The sequence below is a fragment of the Hevea brasiliensis genome, chromosome 12, assembly GCF_030052815.1.
Source record: "Hevea brasiliensis isolate MT/VB/25A 57/8 chromosome 12, ASM3005281v1, whole genome shotgun sequence".
In the NCBI taxonomy this organism is placed as follows: domain Eukaryota; kingdom Viridiplantae; phylum Streptophyta; class Magnoliopsida; order Malpighiales; family Euphorbiaceae; genus Hevea; species Hevea brasiliensis.
In genome coordinates this window covers 10611082-10635742 of record NC_079504.1, presented here as the reverse complement: position 1 = coordinate 10635742, position 24661 = coordinate 10611082, and the positions used below count along the sequence as shown (strand labels likewise).

Genomic DNA, 24661 nt, shown 5'->3' with positions numbered 1-24661 from the left:
AACTAAAAATAACAAAAAGGAAAATATTCCACCCTTTATTTTCCTTTTCCCTCAAAAATTTCTCAAATTATAATTTTTCTTATAAAAAGCCGATGTAACTTGTTAAGGTGTCAAATCATTGGTGGCTTAAGATTCCTCTGTTCAAAAAGCCACGTTGGCTTTAACGTGTGGTTTGATGAGCTTGTGACTGTGTGGCTCGCGTCTCCAACAATTGCATGGATTTTTGTTGCCTTCTTGATTGAAAATTCTTAAGAACTGTGCCTTTCTCCTTTCTCTCAGCAGCCAGTTCCCTCCCTATCACACATTCATTCTCATTATCTTCTCTTTTACCAATTACAATGTCTTTCAAAGCCACCAATATAATTTTAATTTTATTTTTATTTTTTTTAATATTTTCACTCAGAGTATTTTTGCTTTAGCTTTAGCATATTCAAGTCGAATCCTTGTATAAGAAATGAAAAATCTTTATCAATTGGAGTAATTTGTAATTTGTATAATATAGTAGAAAAGAAAAGAGGGAGTACACAGCGACGTGGTCACTCAGCTGCCCGTCATTAGAACTCTCACCATATCCACATTTTCATGCACAAATCTCACTCACTCACTCGTTCCATCCTTTAAAACAGTTCATATCAATTACTTGCAGACCAAATTAAAGGAGTGTTTAATATTCTACTTCTTCACCATTATCAAGAGAGTCGAAAAGCTAAAGATCCTAGAAGAGGTTTAAGCTTTAATGGCTCAAACCATACTGTTCATGTCTGGTGTTTCTACTAAGCATGTGGTGAATTTGAAGAGAGACCCTTTACTCCAATTCCAAGTTGAGAGACTAAGGCCTAAACCCTTCTCTCGTCTCTTCTTCAATCCCCTTCCTTCAAACTCTTCTTTTTCTTCTAAAACATTTACTACACTTGCTCTCTTCAAGTCAAAAACCAAGGCTCCTCTTAAGAAGGTATGCAAGGCATTTCTTTTGTTTTTCCTACCATTAGATCTAGCAGGAGATTTATACATATATGCAGTTGCTGGAAGATCTTTATTTTGAATTTTCTTGAATAATATTGTAGGCTGCTGAACCTAAGCCCAAGGTTGAAGATGGTATTTTTGGTACCTCTGGTGGAATCGGTTTCACTAAGCAGAATGAGCTGTTTGTGGGACGTGTTGCTATGCTTGGTTTTGCTGTGAGTTCCTTCTTCCTCTTCTTCTTTCTCATTTTTGTTTATATTTCAGAGATTACAGTAAGCTTTTAGTAATTATTACTCAATTTTAACTGTCTTTTCATAGTTTATTACAGGAGATCTATTACTTAATTTAGAACTTGAAATTTATAGATATGGTGGCTCAATAATAAATTTGATATAAAAATATGAACTTATAGCAGGCATGCGCATAGCCAAGTAGCTATGGCATCCTTATAATAATCTAGGAGTCCAGGTTTCAATTCGCTATATTAAAAAAAATAATTAAAAAAAAGCCTTAAAGCTAGCTGAATTATTGGGTTTTCTGACTGTGGAAGGAAGAAGAAACATGTTTCCTAGGTAATAGAGTTTTGTTTAATCAGAAAAGACAATCATTGATAATCAAGAGAAATAAGAGATTGTTACCATAAAAAAAATATTTATCAAATTAAGATTCTTCTACATTAGCATTATTAGTGGATTAGTAATTAAATAATTGGACATGTGTTTTGTAATAGAATAAATATTATAAATATGTATACGAAAGTATTCTTTTTAATTGATTTAGCTTAAAATTTAAATTCGAGATTTTAGAGTTTTAAAAATTACTCCAATACTATTTATTTTTACTCTTGTTATTTGAGAAAGAGTGAAATAAATGAGAAATAGAATGAGAAATCAATTTTATAACGGTGATTGGAAACAAATATTTGCAGGCATCCTTGTTGGGTGAAGCAATAACAGGAAAAGGAATTCTAGCACAGTTGAACCTAGAGACAGGAATTCCCATTTATGAAGCAGAACCACTTCTTCTTTTCTTTATCCTTTTCACTCTGCTTGGAGCCATTGGAGCATTAGGTGACCGTGGCAAATTTGTCGACGACCCACCCACTGGCATTGAAGGTGCAGTCATCCCTCCTGGCAAAGGTTTCAGGTCAGCATTGGGTCTCAAAGAAGGAGGTAATTAACCAACTTATTTATGCAATTCTATGCCTACATTCCAAAAAATTTGCATACAAGAATAACACTTTTTTTTTTCTGCCATTCCAAGGTCCTCTGTTTGGATTCACCAAGGCCAACGAGCTCTTTGTGGGAAGATTGGCTCAACTTGGAATTGCTTTCTCTTTAATTGGAGAAATCATAACAGGAAAAGGAGCTCTAGCTCAACTCAACATAGAGACTGGAATTCCTGTCAATGAAATCGAACCCCTTGTCTTGTTCAACGTTATCTTCTTCTTCATTGCTGCTTTGAATCCTGGAACTGGCAAATTTGTAACCGATGAGGATGAAGATGAGTAGAAGATGAACTTGTTATGCATGTAAAAAAAAAAAAAAAAAAAAAAATCCTCCCTTGTACTCTCTATTCAACAAAAACATTCTCTTCCAGTCTTCCTCGAGTCTCTTGCTTTATCAAAATTGTGTTCCAGGGTTAATTAATTTGGGCCTAAGCCAGAAACCAGCCCAAACAAGTTAAAGAAACAGTGGCCCCAGAAACGGCCTGCAAAGAGTAGAAAAACTAACGGCGGGATATTGACTTAGAGTTGACATGTGATGCATGGTTATGGGCGGTGCGTGGTCGGTCAATATTAGCACAAGTGGTGATTCATTTGGATGCGCACTGATAGTGATGAATATTGCTTGACGGGAACAAAACATAGTCGGCGTGTTTTGCCTCATATTTACTGCAATTTATTAGTTTTTTTTAATAATCAAGAATATTCATTATTTTAAATAATTTAAAATTTTTTTTAAATAAAGTATAGTTAACAAACATAAAATTATTTTTAATATAATTAATTGAAGCCCAATTTGAGATATCTTTAATTTTAAAGACAAATTTGATATTATTTATTAATAATAAAAAATTTATAATTGCTACTTAAATTAATTTTATTATATATATATATATATAAAAAATTCTTTATATTAACTGAAAATAAAGCATATACTGGAAAGAATTCTGTTTTATCATTACTAATTAAAATGGTATGCTCATCACTAATTGGTGCTCATAAATAATCCTTAAAAATTATAATTGTCTTTTTAACTCATGGATTTATAAAATTATATTATATTTGAATGATTTAATTGAAAAACCAGTCGATTAATTAATTAAGCTCTACATTTAAAATTTAATATACAATTTTTCTTTTTTAATTGTAATGAAACAATATCATCACGTACTAATATAATGATTTGAACCAAAATATAATAAAAAGTTGTTAAACAAAAGGTGAGGTTGCATATCTCGGTGTGGCCCTAATTGAGTTTTGTGAGTGAGTCGGGAGTGCTCATGGGCTGATTTTTTAAAATCTCACATCAATTGTGGACAGTGTGTGTGTATGGCTTATATGTAAATAAGGATCTTGTTAAAATTGCTATGATTTTAACAAGCGTCCATTTTTTGTCACTGAACTGTGTGTGTGTCTATTTCTTGATAAAAAAAAAATTTGTTGTGTTTACCATATAATAATTAAGCAACTTACTATAATATGCTATCATTTGAACTAAAAATTATTCATAGCAAAATATATTATGACACAAATTTTCATAATAATTATATATATGAATGATAATGATGAGGAGACATCATCACCGGAGCCACTTTCATTATTCAAGGGTCCAATTGCAAGAGTAAGAGCAAGAGAGTTGCAAAGTTTGGTTAGTAGACTTTAGAGGTGCCAAGCGAATTAGATTGGGTTTGGGCTTGGGCCTTTGGAGGATAAATGTATTAGCTTCACACAATTGGACCTTGGAGCCTAGCTTCTAGAATATTTTATTTTTGTTTCTTTATGCCATGTAACAGATTCGTTATTTGTAAATTATATAAATACTTGTCTTCTACATCAAATGGGGATAGCTAATATCAAACATTAAGAGAGCATTGATTTTCGACCATCGCTATTAATTGTAAGAGCTTTATGATTTCTTCCTTATTTCTTGAATAGAACTTGAATTTAAGCAAATTGACTACTTGCTTATTTTATCTTTATAATCAAGGTGCTCTAGCCTAACTACTATTGTGTTTTGATTGGTTATCAATTCTGTCTTTTTTGTTGTTAAAAGATCTAATTCTATCTTTAGATGTTATGTCTCTAATCTGAATATTGGGGGTATTCATCATTTGGTATCAGAGTAATTGAGCATCAAACAAGGTATTTATCCTTAGATCTACTCTTTTAATTTCTGCCTAGAATCATTCATTCACGTTTTGTTTGTTTTTCATCACAATAGCATTCCGCTAAAGTGATTTTTCTAGGGTTTTTTTGTAGTAGCTTCAAATCTATCCAAATTTTTCATGTGTTTGGCTGAATATTTCTTGTTTCCTTAGTGATTTTTCATTCAAACCTGACATTAATATATCATAGCTGAACACTCTACATTGGGTTTTAGATTCGATTTTTGTTTGAAATTAAGTTTTTGTTGTATTTGTCTTAGGGTTGTAATAATTCAAGCTAATCTGTTTGTTCTTGCTATCTTTTACCTCTTTAATTTGAATACCAAGCTTGAGAAAATTATTGATGATGCATCTGATGATTGGGAATTGATGTTGATTATTGGATTGAATTAAAATCTGACTTTGAACAAAAATATGTGCTGTTTGGTTCGTGATTATTGCTGTTTGGCTGGAATTGGAAAATTGTGATAAGTTGCTTGCATTGATTTCTGAGGTTACACTTAGCTGCTATCTTGAAATTTAATCTGTGATATTTTGAGGTATTTGGAACATCACATATCAATTTTGGGGGGTAGATGATGCTGTTTGGTTGTTGAATCAAATTTTACTCATAAACCGGCTAATTTTTTGGTTCACATAGTAAATCTATCCAAAAAAATCTGAAAATTATCTCACTATTTATATACTATCTCAGTAGCATCCAGATAAAATTTCAGCTCAAAATTCCATCATTTGGGTTAAAAACAAAATTTTTTGATACAAACTGGGCATTTTTTTGTTTACACAGCAAACCTGCCAGAAAATTCTGAAATTTTACCAGCAATTAGTCAGTTTTGAGATAGGTTTGTCCAAAAAATTTCAGGGCAAAACTCATTCATTCGATAAGTGAACTAAATTATTGCATCTTTTGGTAAAATTGTGCTATTGTTAGAAGTTGTGTGACTTAGCTATGATTTCTAGGATTTTGGCTTGATATTTTATCCTTAGGTTGTTAGTTTTTCCAGTCTATAAAATCTTTTCACTTATATTAATTGCTTTAATTTTAGAGTCTTCTTTTCTTTGATTCAGTGTCTCATTGCATGTTTTTATTTACGTCTTGTTTCATCTCATTCTTGAATATTTTGATAAAGTTTGTGAGTGTTTTGTTTGTTTTGTGTTTGGGTTCTTAAAAGAAGCGAAGGAAGGACTTTGAGTGGTAAAAGGCAAGAGTGGTGAGTGCATAAGAGGGTAAAAGCCTAATTGTATGCTAAACACTTGAGAGGGTGAGCTATTTATTTTCTAACCTTGTTTTCTTTGCAGCAAAATGGAACAAAACACAAGTAGTTGTAGTGGAGTTGAGGGGAGGAATTTTGAAGATGAAAGGGTTTATAAGGAGGCTATGGCATAACAATTTGAGAGACTTTCTCTCCAAACAACCACTCATAATGAAGAATTGCAAACTATGAGAAGAGACCTGAATGAGTTGAAGGATTTGAGAGCTGATGTGAATAGGATGATGGAATATATGATGGGTAATGAGAGGGAAAACAGAAATAGGAGGGAGGAAGTAGGTGTGCATGTGGGAGATGGAGGTAGGGTTGGAAGGGAATTCGAGTAGAACCTAGGATGGAGGAGTAAGAAGAGTTGAATTGGTATGATGATAAGTTTGAGGAAGTGTTTAAGTATGGGAACCATCACTTTGATAGTAGGAGGTTTTGGCCACTAAGGGGGAGAGTTGTTAAAGGTAGAAAAGGAGGAAGACAACTTAGATTTGATGACTATGGTGAGAGAGAGATGCACTATGAGAGGGTTGATGCTAATGTGGTAAGCATAAAGATGAAAATAACTCCTTTTCATGGCAAGGAGGATGCTGAAGCCTATATTGAATGGGAGAGGCAGATTGAGATGATTTTTTAGTGTCACAATTATAGTGAGGAGAAGAAAGTTAAGTTAGCAACAGTTGAGTTCAAGGATTATGCATTGGTTTGGTGGGATCAATTACTTGCAAGGAGGAGAAGACATGGCTTGAGGGTGTTACTACTTGGACCGAAATGAAGGAGATCTTGAGGGAAAGGTTTGTGCTGCCACACTTTGGAAGAGAGGTGAAGTTGAGGTTGCAGAAACTTACCCAAGGAAGTAGGAGTGTGGAGTAGTATTACAAAGCCATGCAAATTGCCATGATTAGGGCTGAAGTAGAGGAGGATGAAGAGGCCACCATGGTTCGGTTCTTGAATGGGTTGAATCCCGACATTACTTGCATGGTTGACTTGCAAAATTGTAGAACGGCAGAACAAATGATGCAAGTAGCCATCAAAATAGAAAAGGAGATGAAGAGGAAGCGGGCTGCCAAAAGTAAATGGAACACTCAATCATCATACAATTCGGCTTCCAATGCCCCTTGGAAACCAAATTGAAGTGGAACACCTAAAGTGAAAAAAGATGTGCCGAAAGTGAAGAAGGAGAAGTGGAAAGGAAAAGGGAAGACGGAAGGAAAGGTAAAAGAGAAAAATAAGAAGGTGGAAAATAGAGCAAGGGATGTGAAGTGCTTCAAGTGTTTGGGAAGGGGCCATTATTCCAATGAGTGTCCAAATAGGAGAGTGATGTTTATTAGAGAAAATGGAGAATGGGAGAGTGTGAAGAAAAGGCCGAAGAGAGTGTTAGTGATGATAGTGATAATGAGTATCTTGATAAGGGAGAGCAAGATCCCACATATGGTAATTTCCTTGTCACTATGCGACCTTGAGTGCACAAGTCAGTTTGGGTGATGGAGATGAGGTGCAAAGGGACAATATTTTCCATATTAAATGTTTGGTGAATGAGAAACTATATAGTATGATTGTGGATAGTGGTAGTTGCTACAATGTTACTAGTAGCTTATTGGTTGAGAAATTGGGGTTGCCTACCACTTTGCATCCAAAGCCATATGGTCTCCAATAGCTTAATGATTGTAGGAAATTGAGAGTTACCAAACAGGTTGTAGTGCCTTTTAGCATTGGGAAGTACCATGATGAAGTAGTTTGTGATGTGATGCCTATGGTAGCTACCCATTTGTTGTTGGGTTGTCCATAGCAATTTGATAGAAGTGTGATTCATGATAAGAAAAAGAACAAGTATACAATTTTGAAAGATGGCCAAACCTACACCTTACTTCCTATGTCACCATCTCAAGTGCATGAAGACCAAGTGAGGATCTTAAAATCAGTTGAGAAAAAGAAAGATTGGAGAGAAAATTTGAGAGGCCGAGCTTGATGAGAGGAAAAATGAGAGGAGAGTGAGAGCAAAAGAAGTAAAGAAAAAGAAAAGAGTGAGGGCTCAGGGCAAAAGGAGAGTGGGGAGAAGAAAATGAGTTTGTATGTGAGAGGAAAAGAAGTGAGGGAAGCCCTACAAGGGGGGAGACCTCTTTGTGAGCTTATGCACCGGGAGGTGAATATATGTTTATCTGACATTGATCGAAACTTGCCTAGTGGTGCTGTTTCTTTGTTGTAGGAATTTGAGGATGTGTTTCCAGATGATCTTCCTTCGGGTTTGCCACCAATTCGGGGAATAGAACACCAAATTGACCTCATTTCGGGTGCTCCAATTCTAAACAAACCAACATATAGGAGTAATCCTGAGGAGACAAAAGAACTACAGAGGGAAGTGGAAGAACTTTTGGCAAAGGGCTATGTGCGTGAAAGTATGAGTCTATATGTGGTTCCAGTGCTCCTTGTACTAAAGAAGGATAGGACATTCAAAATGTGTGTAGATTGCTGTGCTATCAACAAAATCACGGTAAAGTATTAACATCCCATTCCTCGATTGGATGAAATGCTTGATGAGTTGTTTGGTGCCTATGTGTTTACAAAGATTGACTTGAAAAGTGGTTACCATCAGATTAGAATGAAAGAGGGGGATGAATGGAAAACAGCATTCAAGACAAAATATGAGTTGTATGAGTGGATGGTTATGCCATTTGGGCTAACCAATGCACCTAGTACTTTCATGAGGTTAATGAACCATGTGCTTAGACAATTCATTGGCAGATTTGTGATAGTTTATTTTGATGACATCTTGATCTATAGCAAAAATATGGATGAGCATTCGCATCATTTGAGATATGTGTTTGATGTGTTGAGATCTGAAAAACTGTATACTAATATGAAAAAGTGTTTTTTTTTTTTTTTGCTTAGATAGAGTTATCTTTCTTGGTTATGTTGTGAGTAGCAAAGGTATGGAAGTAGATGAGCAAAAGTTCATAGCCATTAGGGATTGGCCAACTACTAAAAATGCATATCAGGTTAGGAGTTTTCATGGATTGGCTAGTTTCTATAGGAGATTTGTGCCTAATTTTAGTACTATTGCTGCTCTTTTGAATGAACTTGTAAAAAAAGATGTTGTGTTTGAATGGAAAAAGAAGCATGAAAATGCATTTGCTGAATTGAAAGAGAAATTATGCACTGCACCATTGTTGAGCTTACCTGATTTTGATAAAATGTTTGAAATTGAATGTGATGCTAGTGGTGTAGGTATAGGTGCGGTTCTGATGCAAGAGAAATGCCCTATAGCATATTTTTGTGAGAAATTGAATGGTGCTGCCTTGAATTACTCTACTTATGACAAAGAATTGTATGCACTTGTTAGGGCCTTGAAAACTTGACAACATTATTGGTAGCCTAAAGAGTTTGTCATACATTCTGATCATGAATCATTAAAGCATCTTAAGAATCAAAATAAGTTGAGTAAAAGGCATGCTAAATGGATTGCTTTTGTTAATTCATTTCTATATGTAATTAAATATAAGCAAGGAAAGAAAAATATTGTTACTGATGCACTTTCTAGGAGGTACTCACTTTTGTCTACACTTGATGTAAAGTTGCTTGTGTTTGAATTTATGAAAGATTTGTATGCTGATGATGATGACTTTGCTGGTTTGTATGATGCTTGTGAGAATGGTGCATTTTAAAAATATTATAGACATGATGGGTACTTATTTAAAGAGACTAAACTTTGTGTGCCTAAGTGTTCTACACGTGACTTACTTGTGTTGGAATCGCATAGTGGAGGTTTAATGGGCCATTTTGACATGGCAAACATCTTGCATGAACATTTCTTTTGGCCTAAGATGAGAAAAGATGTTAAAAAATTATGTTCTAGTTATGTGCAATGTAAAAAGGCCAAGTCTAGAGTTATGCCACATGGGTTGTATACACCATTGCCTGTGCTTAAGGAACTTTGGACTGACATTTCCATGGATTTCATATTAGGGTTACCTAAGACACAAAGAAAACATAATAGCATATTTGTGATTGTTGATAGATTTTCTAAGATGGCACATTTCATTTCATGCCATAAAACTGATGATGGCACTTATATTGCTAATTTGTTCTTTCGGGAGGTTGTCAAATTGCATGGCATACCTAGGACGATAGTTAGTGATAGAGATGTTAAGTTTCTAAGTCACTTTTGAAAAGTCTTGTGGGGTAAGGTAAGTACTAAACTTCTGTTTTTCACTACTTGTCATCCACAGACTGATGGACAAACTAAGGTAGTGAATAGGACACTAACCACTCTATTGTGTGCTATGATCCAAAAGAACTTGAAATCTTGAGAAGATTGTTTGCTATTTATTAAGTTTGCTTATAACCGTGTTGTGCATTCTTCCACAGAATTTTCACCTTTTCAGCTTGTATATGGATATAATCCACTCACACCACTAGACTTACTACCATTGCCTATTGATCATATTGATAGTCTAGATGGTAAGAAAAAGGCTGAATTGGTTAAGAAATTACATGAGCAAGCTAAGGCACACATTGAAAAGAAAAATGCACAATATGCTTCTCATGCTAACAAAGGCCGCAAGGTACTTGTTTTCGAGCCAGGTGACTTGGTATGGGTACATTTCAGGAAGGAACAATTTCCAAACCAACGGAAATCGAAACTGCATCCAAGGTGTGATGGTCCATTCAAGGTGTTAGAACGGATCAACAATAATTCCTACAAAATTGAATTGCTAGGTGAGTATGGCGTTAGTGCTACATTCAATATTTCTGATCTTTCTACTTTTATTGATGCAGGGTCAAATTCGAGGATGAATTCTTTTCAAGAAGGGGGGAATGATGAGGAGACGCCACCACCGGAGCCATTTCAATTGTTCAAAGGTCCAATTACAAGAGCAAGGGTAAGGGAGTTGTAAAGCTTGGTTAGTAGACTTTAGAGGCGCTAAGAGGATCAGGTTGTGTTTGGGCTTGGGCCTTTGGAGGACAAATGGATCAGCTTCACACAATTGGACCTTAGAGCCTAGCCTCTAGAATATTCTATTTTTATTTCTTTATGCCATGTGGCATATTAGTTATTTATAACTTATATAAATACTTGTCTTCTACATCAAATGGGGATAGCTAATATCAATCATTGAGAGAGCTTTAATTTTCGACCATCGCTGCCAATTGTAAGAGTTTTATGATTTCTTCCTTGTTTCTTAAATAGAACTTGGACTTAAGCAAATTGACCACTTGCTTATTTTATCTTTATAATCAAGGTGCTCTAGCCTAGCTACTATTGTATTTTGATTGGTTATCAATTTTGCCTTATTTATTATTAAAAAATATAATTTCATCTTTAGATGTTATGTCTCTAATCTGAATATTGGGAGTGTTCATCAGATAATAAAATAATAATCTTTTAAAAATAAATTTTCATAAAAATTATTAAGAGAGAAGTGCCTTATTACTTTTAAAAATTTTGATTATAAGACAAGTAGCTTATTACTTTGAAGAAATTTAATTTTAATTTCATAATTTTTACAAAAATTTTATATTGTGAACAAAAGTATGTCATTAAGAAAATGCAAAAATTAATTCCAATACATCATTATTACTCACTATCCATCAATATTTTTCCTTGAAATTTTGAAAAATGAATGAGAAATAGTTGTTGATGAATGATGCCTTTACTGGAGAAGAAGAAGAATAAGTAGTGAAGGAAAAAATGAATGGTATGGTTGAGAGGTACTCCAAGTGAAAAAAAAAAAAAAAACTTTTGATGTGTTATAATTGTAAATATAATAAGGCTATATATCATGAATAAAACTAATGTCTAATGGGTTAATAATGGACTTTTAATAAAGGCTATAAAAACTAGTAGATCAAAATGGGACTAAATAATTGGGTTAATATTGAGGGGTTGTAAATGAAATAAAGGAAAATAGGAGGGGATGTAACTCCAAAGACTGAAACACACCGTTATAATATTTTCAATCTTAGAAGGGGAAGGGTAGGGAGGGGGGGGTCGAAGGGGGCCACTACCCCTATAGTTCTGCCAATGCTTTAGTCGACTTTGTCTACACCTTTAGGCTTGTGTTTACTGCTTGAGCTTTGTCGTCTTTACCTTCATTCGAGCATTTGTGTTGACTTGCGATGATTTCTTTAGTCCTACGACTCTTTGGTGCTTTTTCAATTTTTATTTTAGGTTGTCTGGTTCGATGTTTCTTCGGGGGGGAAATGGAGTGGGGGTGGTGGATAACTTAATTGGTTAAACTTTGCTTGAATTCGATAAAGCTTTTCAGCCTTACATGTTCTTCATTTTTTAAGACCCAATCCCTATGATTTCGGGTGTGTTCATTCTTTTCCTTGATTATGTGAGACTTAGGGTGATTACCTTTACTCTCTTTGCTTTTGGTCGATTTTTAATATCTCGAGTTCCACTCTATTTGGCCTTAGGATTTATTTTATGTGAACTTTAAATATGTGTTTTGTTTGGACTTGGATGCTATAATTAACTAGCTTCCCTTCTATTTATGGGGTAAGGACCATATAACCTTTTACCTTTTAATGGAATCCCTATCTTTGTTAAAATAAAATAATAATAACAATAATAATTGAAACTCAAAGCCAATGTCTCCTGCAAGTCAAAAGGTGGTCGAATTGTAACCCATGATAACTTACGTTGTCCTTTATATATATATATATATATATATATATATATATATATATATATATATATAATTTTAATTAAAATTTAAATTCAAAAAATATTATAATATTATTAAATTAAAACTTATTAATATATAATTAAAATTTTAAATATCTTTTAATTGTGTATATAATTTAATTGAGTCAAAGTAATAATTATGTTGTTAAAATTAATTTAATTTAAAAAAACTTAAGATTCAAAATTTGATTCACTTTATCTTTTATGTTTATACTTTGATTTTAAAAATCATTTCATTAAAAAAATTCTTAATTTAAATATTTTAATTAATATTAAATAAAAATTTAACAAATGTAAGTTAATTAATTACTTAATTTATAGATGGTGTGTAAAATACTATATAGTATAAAATATGTTCAAAATGTTATAAAATTAAATATTTTGTTATAATATTGAAATTAATTTGACTCATTATCCAAACTATTGGAGTTAAAATCTAATATAATTAAATTGAGTTGAAATTTTATAAATCAAAATATAAAAATATAAAATTAGAAGATTATTATCTATAAAGTGACTATTATATTCACCCAAAGCTTTCCAAAAAGTCCAATGATGGGCAAACAAACAAGCAACTTCGATGATAGTCATCTCTATGTTAACAACTCAACTAGGGACACGTGTAACGCAATAACATACTATCTCACATAGAGTAATCCACTTAACTGTGTTTTAATTTAATTAACCTGTATTAACACTAATTACTTCATTAAATTAATTATTTAATTAAAAGAATCCTTAATTAAAATCTCATATAGTTTCCGTTTTAAACCAGGTCATTACAAAGAAAAGGACAGCCTAGGAGCCACCATTATTGCTTTTTTCATTGCTTTGATTCTTCTTCTTCTTCTTCTTCTATGCACCGTGTGAAACCCCTTTATTTGTTCTATCTTTAAGAGCTGCTTGCCGTGAACTGCGGTTGCTTATTTGCGGCCTACCTACTTAAAGCTTTCGAAATTCTTCCTCGATTAGCTGTCGGCGAGCATCGACATTTTTGTTGCCTGGCACCGTCAAAGCCACGATTGTAGCTATTGACCAGTGTGATTCAATGGAGAAATCAGCGGTTGTCAAGGACAATTATCTCAACGGGAATCAATTTCACTCGTTTTCTTCTTCCTCTGCTTCTCTTAGAGACGTTAACTACAGGTCTTCTTCCTCTCTCTTTCTCTAAGTGAAGATAAGGATCCATTTTATAGTGATTAGTTGTTTTTCTTGTTGGGATTTGCGGAAAGTAATTCAATTATATGAAAGAAACTGATTTTCTATGTGGGTTTTTGTATTTGGTTGATTTCAAATTGGTTAATTTGAATTTGTTATCTTTTGCATATAGGAACCAATGATTATATTCACTTGGTGATCTTATTTGGGCTTGTTTGGAATACTTGAATTGGTTGTTCTTAGTTTGAATTAGATAGGTACTTGATAAAGCGGGTGTGTGTGTGTGTTTTTAAATATATTTGATTAATATTTATATTTAATTTCTAAACTCGAGAATGAGAAGTATTTCCAAGTTTATATAGAGAAATGAATTTTATGGGTTAGTGATAGAGAGCTAGAAATTCTTAAGTTTGAAACTTCAGTTATGTGATATGTTCTTGTGGTACACTATATTTTGCAAACTCACAGGAGGACCCAAATTGAATGAGCTGGCCCGCCTTGTACATGTGGGATTGAATCTGTTGATTCATTTAGTTCTATCATAAAGTTATGTATCTTGAAAGTCAAGTGTAGTTTCATTATCCTTCATATTTTCTGGTGGTTTGTGAATGACGGTCGACAATGATTTTGTTGTAGTGGTTAGGCAGCATGGAAACAATTGTCTCTGTAATTTTAGCTTTTCTGCCCCATTTAGTGTCTGTTGTTGTGACTGATTGACACATTGACTTTGCAACACCACCTGATTAATGGAGTGGGTGGCAAAACATGTATTTGGCCACTCGAATCATTTGAATAGTGAATATTGTGGTAAATTAGGATGAGTTGCAAATCGATTCTGATGGGGCTTTTAAATGCTTCCATCAATTGCACCATTCTGATTCATATACAAGTTATCTACAATTTGTCGCTGTCGTAGACATGGTTGCAAAATAAGTCTCAGATCAATTTCTGATATTCGTTCACACCTTGTTTTGAATGACAAATAGAGTGATGAAGAAATGCGAAGAAAGACTAATAAACTTACCCTTGTTGAATAACATTAACAAATTGGTGTGCATTTTCATTTCTTATAGTTTTCTGTACTCTCTCTATTGGATTCTTGAGGTTTTGGTTGTTTCAACATGGGTCATTTTTCTGGAACCTGAATAGTGAAGATCTTTGATACAGCTGTGGCAGTTGTGGATATGAGTTGAACTTAAGCTCCTCCAATCGAAACACCTCAACTATTGGATCTAAATATGGGAAATCAATAAAACGAGGGATAATCTCATTCTTTGACATTGATGAGAGCAGATTTACTCAGGCTGAAGAATTCCAATGTATTCCTAACTTTTCGAAAAATTCCTGGGGTTTGTTTCGCCGGAGAACCAAACTTCTTTGCCGTAAATGTGGCAATAATATTGGAATTGCTTATGAAGATGAAACTTCTGCTTATCCACTTGTATCAGATGGTTCAGATTTATCGTCAGTTAATGGATCCAAACATCAAAAATATGATGTTAAAATCCGTGCATTACAGCCCTCATCTGTTGATCGGTCTGGCATTCGACTTTCTGTATAGTGTGTTGCCGCCAGTCTTTGAATAATTTATGTTAATTGAATTTGAAGGGTATCAATCACTCAATAACTATAGCAAAAGTTCTCTTGTGATATATTCAGGTATACATGTTTTGAGTCCTCTTTTATTTTTTGTTTATGCAATTATCTTCATTTTTTAGATGTTTAGTTGGTGCTTGTAAAGAGCAGTATTAGGAAATGAACTAAAAAGAAAGCAAGTGTGGAGTCTGAAGGGAGTTGAGGGGTTGAGGAAAGTTCATAAACCCTTTTGAGATTTTATTTGTATAATAATAGTGTGATATCTGGAATTTTTCTAAATGAATGAGTAGATTTTGGAGAAGCATTGGCATTTCTGTTTTTCAAAATGAGTTGAGTAGATTTTTCTAATTCTTTTTTTTTTTTTTGTGCCTCTTCCTTTCTTTTTTCTTTCTTGATCAAGGACTATTGTGGAACATCTGCTTCGTTTCCTGCCTTCATTTTCTTCCGCAAATATGATGCTTGAAAGTGTTAAATTATTTGTGAAAATGAATTCTTAATGACATGATTTCAAGTTGGTGTTGGAGATTAGCAGGTCAGAGTGACTTGGTGAATTGATCATAGTTACATTTAAAAAATTTCTTCTTAACCATGTAATGTGAAAGCTGTTCCATCTAATTAAGAAGTAGGTACAGATGCTCCAACTCAATTTCCCCAAGTCATCAGCTAGAGAAGTCTTGTACTGTAGCAAGGCAGCAATGGCAAATACTGAGCTTTATTTTCCACAATAAAGCAAAGTATATGCACAAATGGTCCTGGACATTTTGCAGCAATGAGGCCTAATCTAAAAGGAGATGCTGAAACCACAACCACCTTGGCCCTGGATAATAATTTCATTTTTCTGTGATCATTGGTTCGTTTTTCTTCCCCTTTCTTTTACCCTCCTTCCTTTTCCATCAGCTCTTTATCTTCCCCTGTCTTTTCTTCCGACCATGGAATTGTTTCAGTCCGCTGGACAGCACTAGGCCAATAAAGCATACCAAATTTATTCTTTTACCTTTAGCTGTGCAAAGTTCAGCATCATTATTGCAAAATCTTAGAAGATAGTTTCCATGCATTTCTTTACCAAAAGTTGGTAACTTGATAGTAAAAATTTAAGGCAAAGAAAGAGAAGATAATGATATTTTATTTAGATATATAATTCATTCCACGTACATAATGGCAAGAGAAGTAACTCTAACCCATGGCATGGATGATGGACCTCTCACTCTATCTAGTTATATTGCCAATGTCCCCAAATGCAATTGCCACCTTAGATTTTTACTCTCTTTTTGGCCTGATCTCTATCCCTTGAACAACGAGACCACGTTTCCAGTGACCACCTTTCACCTCCAAAATACTCATCTCCAATTCCCCATCTTCGCCTTCCTTGTTAAAAAACTCACCCAATTTAATCTCCAGCCACCCATCTGCTCTCTCTTTAGGGTATCCGCCATCGCTTCCTCCAGTGGGCACAGATGCTCGCAACCCGAAATGCCAGCTGCGGCTAAGCATACCATGTCGCCTTCTCCGTCCTCTTTTTGCGTCCAAAAAAACACCACGCGTAAAGCTTTCACTTCCAGCAAGTCCCACACTGACCTCTGCAGGGAGGGATTGAAACCCAAAAGCTCCTGTTGCTAATTTGAACACCAAATAAGCTGTATACAATGTTGCCGGGGACAACATTTGAGTATTGATTTTGCCACTGATTTCAAGCCAACATACCATGATAAGCACAGCCACTTCTGCAAATCTGTTTGCACACAGTTGCAAAAATCATAAAAATAGATGGCAACAAAAAAGAAATCAGGAAAAAGAGAGAGAGAGAGAGAGAGAGAGAGAGAGGGGTGAGGAGAGACCTGGAATCCGGTTCGGATACCCATCTCCAATAAGTAGGAGTATCGCTCCAGACAATCGTGAGGTCCCTTGCAGAAAGCATATAACATATCTTCCCAGTCCATTTTTCCAACGCAAAACTCTGATCCATACGTATATTCAAACTAAATTACAGATCGCAGAACCAAAGATTGAAGTCGGAAAAGAACAAACATTACCTTTTTGCCCTCGTCGATGAGGATTGGATTTTGGCAGAGTCTGAGAAAGAGTTGTTTCTTGGAAGAGGAAGAAGCCAATAGAGAATAATAATCGCTGGAGCGGGAGATAATAGACTGAAAATCCGCTGGCAGGAAACTCTCCCAAACGGTGTCGGATAGGGCAGCATTCTTGAACAAAGAACAGACGATGGACAAAGTGCAGGCATCGCGAGGACTTGTAAACGACAGCACGTTTGATATGCAACCTTCCGGCAACACCGAGATGTCCGCTCCTTGGCTAGCGTCCATTGACACCTGAATTTGGTCGGTGATGTGGCGTTTTTAGGTTTGATCTCCGACCCTCGAATGACAAGCGAAAGGGAAAATCAGAGTCTGTACGTAAAGATAAGGTATGGGTATGGGTCTGGGCCTGTTGAGGAAATCTCGGTTTCCCTTTTTTTTTTTTTAAATAGGCTTAACAATGAAGTTATCAATATTATATATAAATATATAAAGGGTGCCTTTCGTCTTTCAAATGAATTATAATTATATTTTTATTAATTATAATATTTAAGTAAATTTAAAATTATTAATTTAAATTTTATATAAATTTAAAATTTTTAATCACATTTATACTACAACTTTAATTGATTATAAAATTTTATAAAAAATAATTAATTAAAATAAAAAATAAAAAATAAAATTAATTTATAATTGATCTATAATAATATCTATTTATATAAAGTATTTTGTTATTTAAAATAATTTAAAGTTTATATAAATTTTAAATTTTAAATTTATAAATTCTAATTTAAATATAATTAAGTTAATAATTAAGAAAATATGTAACGTTAAAAAATTATCCTAACTTGATTAGAATATAAATGTTTAACTAAGTTGAATTCTATTTAATAATTAATTATATATATATAATAAAAAAAATTTACAAATGATATTAATTAATTAATTAATTGAATATAAATCCTTAACTAAGTTGAATTCTTCTTAACAATTAATTTTTTTACATATATATAAATTTAACTAATCAAAAACGTATTTATGGCATAGATATAAAAGTTGGTCGCCAATAATATATATTAGAGACAAATAACTATGGCTATTTACATTATAGCATAACTAATAACTTTGGCGATAACATTTTTATCCTTAGTACATTTTGCAAGAAATAGATAATCTGTAGTGTTTTGTCACTCATAACTTTTACCAATGGCAAATTCATTGTTAAATCCATATTTCAATCCTCAATATTACTATATTTAATATAAACGAAAATTTTAATATTATTTTAATAATATTTTTATTTATACCAAAAATCATATTATAATTTCTAATATAATAATTTTATCATCTCAACCCTATAATTATTATTAAATCATTAATAATTATTAAATTTAATAAAATAACATAAATAAATACCTTAAACATTGAATCTCACCTCAACTAATTTATTATTTTAATTGTTTTAAATATTTATAAATTTATAATATAAAATAAATAAAATTTATTTTAATTTATAAAGTGGGAACGAGGGAGAATATTGGGATTACAAAAAAATATCCATAATAATTTAATATAATGAAACAAATTTCGAAATTTAATTGACTATTAAAAATTAAATAATTAAATTTTTTTATTAAAAATATCAATTTGCTTCAAAATGCAATGTAAGTATGACTCAAACTCTTGAAAGTATGACAAAAAATCAACCCTTTAGATGTTATATAAGAGTGATCCTATTTATTAATTCATAGTTTTATTAATTTATTAAAAACTTTTATAACTTGAAGTCTTTCTATTATTATTTTTTTTATTTTTAAAAGTAAAATCCTACTATTATTAAATCTTAATGCTTATTGCATAATTTTTACTCTTTTTATAACATTATTCTTCTAATATTTTTTAATTATAACTCTATCAATTATAAGAGTTTTAATTTGATAAATAAATTAATATATTTAAAGTTAATACGACTGCTCAAAATAGAAAATATAAAAACATACTAATAAATCTAAATTTAAATACAATTAAACTAACAATTAAAATTTAGAAAAAAACACAGCTTTACGTAAAAATGAAGGGAAAAAAAATTATAAAAAAAGAAAATAAAAGATATAATATTTACATTTTTAAAAATTTATTTATCTATAATATTATAATTTTAATATCATATAATATTTAAATTATAGAAAATATTACAATCCTTGTAATAAAAAGAAAATATAAAATATAAAAGTTTCTTTTGTAGTGTAATTCTATTATAACTTGGAAAGTAATGTAAATATATTTTAAAAAATAATGAATGAATGACAAAATTTAATTAGCTATTAAAAATAAATATATTATAATATTATTATATTATATATGAAAAATTAACAAAAAATTATATGATAATAATTTAATGAGCAACGAGTATAAATAATGTGCATCGCACGTTCAAAAGAAATTAATTTATTTTAAAATGTCATATACATAGTTATTTATTTTAAAATGCCTTATAAGTTAAGCTTTAAAGAATATATTGGTGAATATGGATTTTCTAGAAAGTTAAAAAATACAAGCTTTAAACTCGCGCTATACTGCAGGAATTATTTTTTTCTGTATTTATTATATTAATATAATTAATAAGTAAAAAATATTTTTAAATTATATTTAATTCTATTTTATAATAGTATAAAATATTATATTACATATTAATTATGTATATATAGTTTAGTTATGGTCAACTGATATTAATAATATAATATTTATTATTTATTTATTATAATATATGGAATAAAAATATATATCATAATAAAAAAACTTAACTATAGAGTCTAATTATAATAATATAAAAAAAGAGAATAATAATAATAATAATAATAATACTTAAAAAAATAAATTAATTAATTCATAAAAAAAGTGCGTAATACTATTCTTATGGCAATAGATTTAATATGTAAAAATCATATATATATATATATATATATATATATATATATTGTAAAATATTTTTTAATTATTAAAAATTAAATATATTCTAAACTACATCAAAATTTAAGTATAAGCTCAACTCAACTCAACTGAGTCTTTATCTTAAAAAATTTGGGTCGATTACATGGATTCGCTTTCTCCACTCTAAACGATTTTGGGTAAAATTATCAGAAATATGTAATGCTTCTAGGTTATGTTGTACTACTCTCCTCCAAATCAATTTACGTCTACCCTTTTTTTTCTTTTTATCCTCAACCTAATGTGCTCTACTTGTCCAACTGGAGCCTCCGTATGTCTACGTTTTATATTACCCATTGAATAAATTTAATTATTTGATATTTATAGACTAATTTATATATTTTATAGATATTATCAATTGAATAGATATTACCAAAGTTTATAAAATTTAGTTAATATTTTTTTTAATATTTTTAGATAATAATAATAATAATAATAATATTATTATTATTAAAAATAAAATCAATCAAAATCTTACTGTTTTAAAGTATAATTTGTAAAAAAAAAATAAAAAATATACAAGAAATATATTCAAACAGATCAATAACATTTATTTTCTAGTTTGATATTCATTAATATAATATTGATATATAAAGCAAAATTCATTTTATCACAAAATAAAATTATAACGAAGTTAATTTAAAATAATAATAATAATTAAAAAAATGCAATTTAAGTAATTAAATAATTAAAAAATTAAAATGTAAATAACAAAATAATAAAAATTGTAAAAGAAATCCAATTTATTTATAAACACTTAAGTAATTTAAATATTGAAATAAATAAATAGAAATATGAATATTCAATTAATAAAATAAAAAATCTAATAAAAATTAAAAAGTGATTCAACGTTCCTTGTTTTTTAAAAATTCAATTGAAAAGGAAAAAAAAAATCATGTTAAAAGATTTTAAGATATATCATGTAAAAATTAAAAAATAATTTTATTTCTAACAAAAAAAAATTTAAGAAAATAGGAGAATGCATATGAAGAATTGCAACAGACTAAAATGATCATAACACTATTATTAAATTGTGAATTATACTTTATTATAAACAAAATTGTTTTAAAATTATTTTATTAACAATAATTAAATAATTAACAAAGCGATTTACATATATAATGTAAAATTTATGATACAAAAAATTTATTTATGCATTGAGAAATATAATCTCAATTATGTAATACTTTTATAGGAGAGCCAAGAGCATTTATTATTTTATTTTATTTTTCCTTCAAAAGTAAGATAATTTCATTAATTTTTGGTCCATTATAGCTCAGTTGGCTAGCTTACGCTAGAAACAAAGAGAACAACACCACAATCCATCCTAGACATAGCCACATAAGTAGAAGAGAGGTGATCCTTAACGCAGCTTATCACCAACCACACAGGGTAGTGTAACCATTCAGCTTCCAATGACTCGTGTGAGAAGAAACAGGGGACAAGGAGGTGGAGCCCATATGACTCAGTCTCTTATAGCTAGAGGGGATAATCACAGACAGTCGATTGGCTCTTATGCTCTCTAGATGTCATCCTCTTTCTTTGAAACACAGTAGTTGAAGCACATTTTCCAGAGTCAAGAACTCACACCCACACAAGGAATAGACAGACCAAAAAAAACTCACCTTGCATATCCAACTAAAATCCTTTCCAATGGTGCCTAAATCTATACCCAAAACCATAAAACTGACCATTTACATCCCAATCCAAAGGTAGGGAGGGAGAAACTCACATTCAAGGTTAGGGGAAAACTGCCCCCCACTTGAAAGGGGCAAAGGGAGGCTGCAAATCCATTAGAGGGAGCATTAAAAACTTCAAAGACTAAGAAAAAAAAGTGAGAAAATTTCTCACTCTAAAAGCAATAATATATTTTAGTGTGACCAAAGGAGCTGCCATGTTCATATGAGTGGTCATGATCAAAGTATGTGAAATCATTAGGCCTGGGCTAATGTTTTTGAATATATAAGCAGAAATCTATGGTCTTGAATGACCTCGAAAGATAAAAACTTGGTGAAATTGTTTTGAGAGGTGGGCGTGTGATGTTATGTTTAGAGGTATAATCAAGTCAATTTGAGCCAACACAGTGCTAAGTTTGGCTCAATTGGATTCTAAAACTCAGAACTCAATTCGATTAAATATTTAAAATGTTCTTGCTTGAGTCAATAACTATAATAAGAAGTTTAGAATTTCAAATAGAAGCTTAAATACGTGCTATTGACCTAGAATTAGAAATTGATTAATTTTTTTTAATTATATATATTATTGTATTAAGGTAAAAAATAATTTTAGATAAACTTGATTAGAACAGTCGAGCGTTATACCACTCAAATAAAACTCACCAAGTTACTCAAGTTCGAGCTTAACTTGATTTCTGATATTTTTTGAGTTAGAAATTGAATACCTCGTGAGTAACTTCACTCTTTTATACATCTAGTTAAGTTATCTCAAGGACCTAAGAAGCATGTTAAAGTATTTAAAAGATGATGGTTGGTTTTACGCTGTAGACGTAAAAGGGCATAAGTTGGGGGAGAGATAACTGGGATTTGGGGGAAGAAATGTAATACCCCTAATTTTTAAATTTATTATTTTGTGGATAAATATTAATGTTTTATTATCAGGTTCAATTTTTCAAAAATATAAAACTTTTATAATTTTTAAAAATTAATTTCAAAACTATGTAACAAAACTAAAAATACATTTGGACTGTACGAATTTTTCTGAGTTTTCTAGAATTTTTTCAAAATTTTTAGGGCCTCGTTTTCGATCCCAAGACAGAGTAAAAATTTAAAATTTTGTATCTTAAATAGGACCGATCGGATCGAACTGAACTGGATCGGACCAATCGAATCGAACCGGCCAGCTCCTTTTCTTCTTCCTCCGCACGCGTCCCCGAACCCTCTTCCTCTCTCTCCCGTTTTCTCTCTCCTCCCTCCTCCCCAAGCCGCACCGCCACCACCCAGCCCTCCCCACCTTGCCGGCGCGCCGCCCCAGCCTTCCCCCACCGCTAGCCGGCCTTACAGGCAGCCGAAAATGACGCGGGAAGTTCCCTTTGTGCGTGCGCGCTGTTTCGGCTTCCCGGCCAAAATTCGGCGGATCCGGCCACTGTTTGGGCCGGGTCTTATGTCTAAGCTCATCTACACCTCGAGAGCTTTCCATAGACACTAAGAACACCAAAATACATCAAGCGGTTTACCCACTTTTTGTCTGGGAAGTTTTAGCCCATTTCGACTTTTGGGCTAGATTTCTCGCAAACCGTGAACCCCACGAGAAAATCAAAAGTACCAGAGCGCTTCACTCATCGAGAGTTTCGCGGAATATAAATTTCAAAATTTTTTGACACCGTTTTTCGGTGAGTCCCACGAAACTTTGTAGTATTTTTCCAAGCATGAAATGAGTTTAGAAAATTCCGTAAAAATTTTGTACTAACCCCTGTGTTGTGGGCTTCATGTAGGTACCTTCAATTAGCGAAAATTCGACGGTTGCCCGGGTCTGTAAATTTCCAGCTAAACAGACAGGCTAACAAAAAAGTCTTGGAATTGGTTCGAGATTTTGGCTACCCACCATTGTCAAACGTCCCGAGCGCATCCCCAGAGTCACAATCAGCATAGGTAAACCCGAACCTTGCTTTTTCGTAATTTTCTAGTGCTTGAATTGGATTAAAAATTTATAAAATATTCGTGGTAGCTCAGAAAATTATAATTCCTTTTGCATTAGCTTAGTAATGATGCTAAGGACCGCGGAGCAAAGTTTTAGAATTTTTAGAACTCATTTGGGTAGTTTTTGCAAAAGGGTTAAATTATGAGGACTAAACTGTAATTTTACATATTGTGATTGATGATTGTTTGGATAGGCCCAGGAGGGGCTTTGTGATGTGATTGAGTTGTGAATATATGGTTTGTGAATATAGAAGTGTGTTTTAAGTCCTTTTGCAGGTTGGATAGGTCTTATGTATAGGGGACTTTGCCGGATTTTCGGCACGATTTAGGACATTTTTGATGTTTTTCTTAGCTTGTATTGAGTCAAATGTGCCAAATCATTGTAATAAAAATTGTCAAGTGAGCCGGGACAGCCTTCCTCCTCCGCCCAGCCGTCACAGTGACTTTGGTTGAGTCTGTGAGTAAAATATTAATTTTAATTATAATTTCAATATTATTATATGTTTAAGCATATCTATACATCACTTATATGTATGTATATATGTAGTTAAATACTAGGCATGTTTTACATTGTATTTATAAATGTTGAAATGCCATGGATGTTGTTTGTGGTGATTTGGAGCAGTGTGTGTGCGTTGGCGTACGTGTGATATAGTGTTGGATATGGCAGGACGGGTATACACGACTTTAGATCTTCGCTGGGACCCGGTCCTTCGGGGTAGACACGGCTTGAGTTATTCGCTAGGACGCCGTATTGGTTTATTAAGCGAAAGTCCAGCTTGAGATCTTCGCTGGCAGAGGTTGGATTAAGAGGGCTGTATAGGGGATCAGCTCCCATATATGTATTGTTTGACAGTGTTGGGTGTGTAAGTGCTCCAAATTGCCTTTTGATGTGATTTGTATGAAATTTATGACGGTGTTGTATTTCAT

At 32.2% G+C, this 24661-nt stretch overlaps 4 protein-coding genes across 4 annotated transcripts; 3 read left to right on the top strand and 1 right to left on the bottom strand.

Moving 5' to 3' along the window:
• The first annotated feature begins 308 nt into the window (after positions 1-308).
• Positions 309-2564, top strand: LOC131171322 (photosystem II 22 kDa protein, chloroplastic-like). Its single transcript, XM_058131066.1, has 4 exons — positions 309-952; positions 1065-1178; positions 1892-2135; positions 2227-2564. The coding sequence occupies exons 1-4, from the start codon at positions 737-739 to the stop codon at positions 2472-2474; spliced, it is 822 nt and encodes a 273-aa protein (XP_057987049.1). The 5' UTR covers positions 309-736; the 3' UTR covers positions 2475-2564.
• Positions 2565-5794: 3230 nt separating this feature from the next.
• On the top strand, positions 5795-10507 carry LOC131171099 (uncharacterized). The gene is made up of 11 exons (XM_058130550.1): positions 5795-5924; positions 6008-6156; positions 6342-6406; positions 6518-6684; positions 6784-7046; positions 7306-7368; positions 7819-8103; positions 8206-8305; positions 8502-8947; positions 9113-9263; positions 9978-10507. Exons 1-11 carry the CDS (start codon positions 5795-5797, stop codon positions 10505-10507), a joined length of 2349 nt encoding a protein of 782 aa, XP_057986533.1.
• Positions 10508-13067: 2560 nt separating this feature from the next.
• Positions 13068-15358, top strand: LOC131171321 (uncharacterized protein At4g08330, chloroplastic-like). The gene is made up of 2 exons (XM_058131065.1): positions 13068-13449; positions 14629-15358. Exons 1-2 carry the CDS (start codon positions 13352-13354, stop codon positions 15020-15022), a joined length of 492 nt encoding a protein of 163 aa, XP_057987048.1. The 5' UTR covers positions 13068-13351; the 3' UTR covers positions 15023-15358.
• An 806-nt stretch (positions 15359-16164) lies between these two features.
• On the bottom strand, positions 16165-17509 carry LOC110640412 (F-box protein At2g02240). The gene is made up of 3 exons (XM_021791711.2): positions 17088-17509; positions 16893-17011; positions 16165-16786 (listed from the first exon to the last, which is right to left on the bottom strand). The coding sequence occupies exons 1-3, from the start codon at positions 17373-17375 to the stop codon at positions 16315-16317; spliced, it is 879 nt and encodes a 292-aa protein (XP_021647403.2). The 5' UTR covers positions 17376-17509; the 3' UTR covers positions 16165-16314.
• Positions 17510-24661: the final 7152 nt, after the last annotated feature.

Bases quoted from the DNA above. Each gene is read 5' to 3' on its own strand.
- LOC110640412 (XM_021791711.2), bottom strand. From the start codon at position 17,375: ATGGACGCTAGCCAAGGAGCGGACATCTCGGTGTTGCCGGAAGGTTGC. The intron at 17,012-17,087 runs GTAATGTTTGTT...CGTATGGATCAG, and splicing joins TCATCGACGAGGGCAAAAAG to AGTTTTGCGTTGGAAAAATG. The intron at 16,787-16,892 runs GTCTCTCCTCAC...GTGTGCAAACAG, and splicing joins GTATCCGAACCGGATTCCAG to ATTTGCAGAAGTGGCTGTGC.
- LOC131171322 (XM_058131066.1), top strand. From the start codon at position 737: ATGGCTCAAACCATACTGTTCATGTCTGGTGTTTCTACTAAGCATGTG. The intron at 953-1,064 runs GTATGCAAGGCA...ATAATATTGTAG, and splicing joins CCAAGGCTCCTCTTAAGAAG to GCTGCTGAACCTAAGCCCAA. The intron at 2,136-2,226 runs GTAATTAACCAA...TGCCATTCCAAG, and splicing joins ATTGGGTCTCAAAGAAGGAG to GTCCTCTGTTTGGATTCACC.
- LOC131171321 (XM_058131065.1), top strand. From the start codon at position 13,352: ATGGAGAAATCAGCGGTTGTCAAGGACAATTATCTCAACGGGAATCAA. The intron at 13,450-14,628 runs GTCTTCTTCCTC...TCTTTGATACAG, and splicing joins CTTAGAGACGTTAACTACAG to CTGTGGCAGTTGTGGATATG.
- LOC131171099 (XM_058130550.1), top strand. From the start codon at position 5,795: ATGAGAAGAGACCTGAATGAGTTGAAGGATTTGAGAGCTGATGTGAAT. The intron at 6,407-6,517 runs GTTTGTGCTGCC...TGCCATGATTAG, and splicing joins AAGGAGATCTTGAGGGAAAG to GGCTGAAGTAGAGGAGGATG. The intron at 8,306-8,501 runs GTACTTTCATGA...TTTTTTGCTTAG, and splicing joins TGGGCTAACCAATGCACCTA to ATAGAGTTATCTTTCTTGGT.